At 63.9% G+C, this 1,062-nt stretch overlaps 1 protein-coding gene across 1 annotated transcript in view; it reads left to right on the top strand.

Moving 5' to 3' along the window:
- The window catches only part of ZNF775 (zinc finger protein 775), a 25,100-nt gene extending 24,038 nt beyond the window's left edge, over positions 1-1,062 (top strand). Inside the window, exon 4 of the mRNA XM_049642314.1 lies at positions 1-1,062. Within this exon, the coding sequence (XP_049498271.1) occupies positions 1-321 (321 nt within the window). The 3' untranslated portion in view covers positions 322-1,062.

Here is a 1,062-nt window from a genome sequence, read left to right on the forward strand (position 1 = left end):
CGGGCGGGCCTGGCCGGGCCGGGCGAGCCCCGCCAGTTCATCTGCAACGAGTGCGGCAAGAGCTTCTCGTGGTGGTCGGCGCTCACCATCCACCAGCGCATCCACACGGGCGAGCGGCCCTACCCGTGCCCGGAGTGCGGCCGCCGCTTCAGCCAGAAGCCCAACCTGACGCGGCACCGGCGCAACCACACGGGCGAGCGGCCCTACCTGTGCGCCGCGTGCGGCCGCGGCTTCAGCCAGAAGCAGCACCTGCTCAAGCACCAGCGCGTGCACCGGGGGGCCCTGGCGCCCACCCCCAGCGCCAAGGACCAGGCGCTTTAGTGCGCCTCGGACCCAAGCGGACTCGGGGCGGGAGGGGATGTCTGTGGGGGTGCGCGTGGCCAGGAATGGTGGCTTCTACGACCCCAGGGGGTAAACCCCCGTCAAAAGGCGATTTCCTCCAGGCTCCGAAAGCTAGAGAACAGAATTCCAGTAGCATCCCAAAGGGGACAGGTAGAGGTCCCAGTGTGGGCTCAGGGAGGACGTAAGACGAAGCATTGCTCACTCAGGAGCCCGGATGTGTCCGTCTGTCCCTCGGAGGTGGGAGGGAGGTGGGGAATGGCCCAGGGCTGGACTGATTGTCCCCTGCAGGCTGCCGGATGGCCAGAGGCCAGTCTAGTGCGGGGAGTTTTAACAGACGCGCTGGTATAGCAAGGACAGAAGCCAAGCAGTAGCGGCTGAGGAGGGTCAAGCACAGTCCCAATGTCAAGGGCAGTGCCTGGCATTTAATGGCCATTCAGTGCATATGTTTGGAAGGACTGAATGGTTCTGCGGTCCTCCTCAACCCTGAGTGCCCCAAAGCCCAGGGTGCTGCCACAGCGGGCTGGACGTTGGGACTGGTATGGGTGTGGTGGCCGGACTGGCACCAGAGGGGTGGGTGGCAGCTGAGGTTCAGTAGCTTGGGGAGGGGCCCACAGCAGGAAAAGAAGCCCTCGTGTGGCGCTCCCAGTGGCCGTCACTGACTTGGATCCTTCTCAATGTCAGTGTTGCAGAAGAGAAAAAAATGAAGGATGGACGGTCTCA

This window comes from Panthera uncia, chromosome A2 (genome assembly GCF_023721935.1).
Source record: "Panthera uncia isolate 11264 chromosome A2, Puncia_PCG_1.0, whole genome shotgun sequence".
Classification (NCBI taxonomy): domain Eukaryota; kingdom Metazoa; phylum Chordata; class Mammalia; order Carnivora; family Felidae; genus Panthera; species Panthera uncia.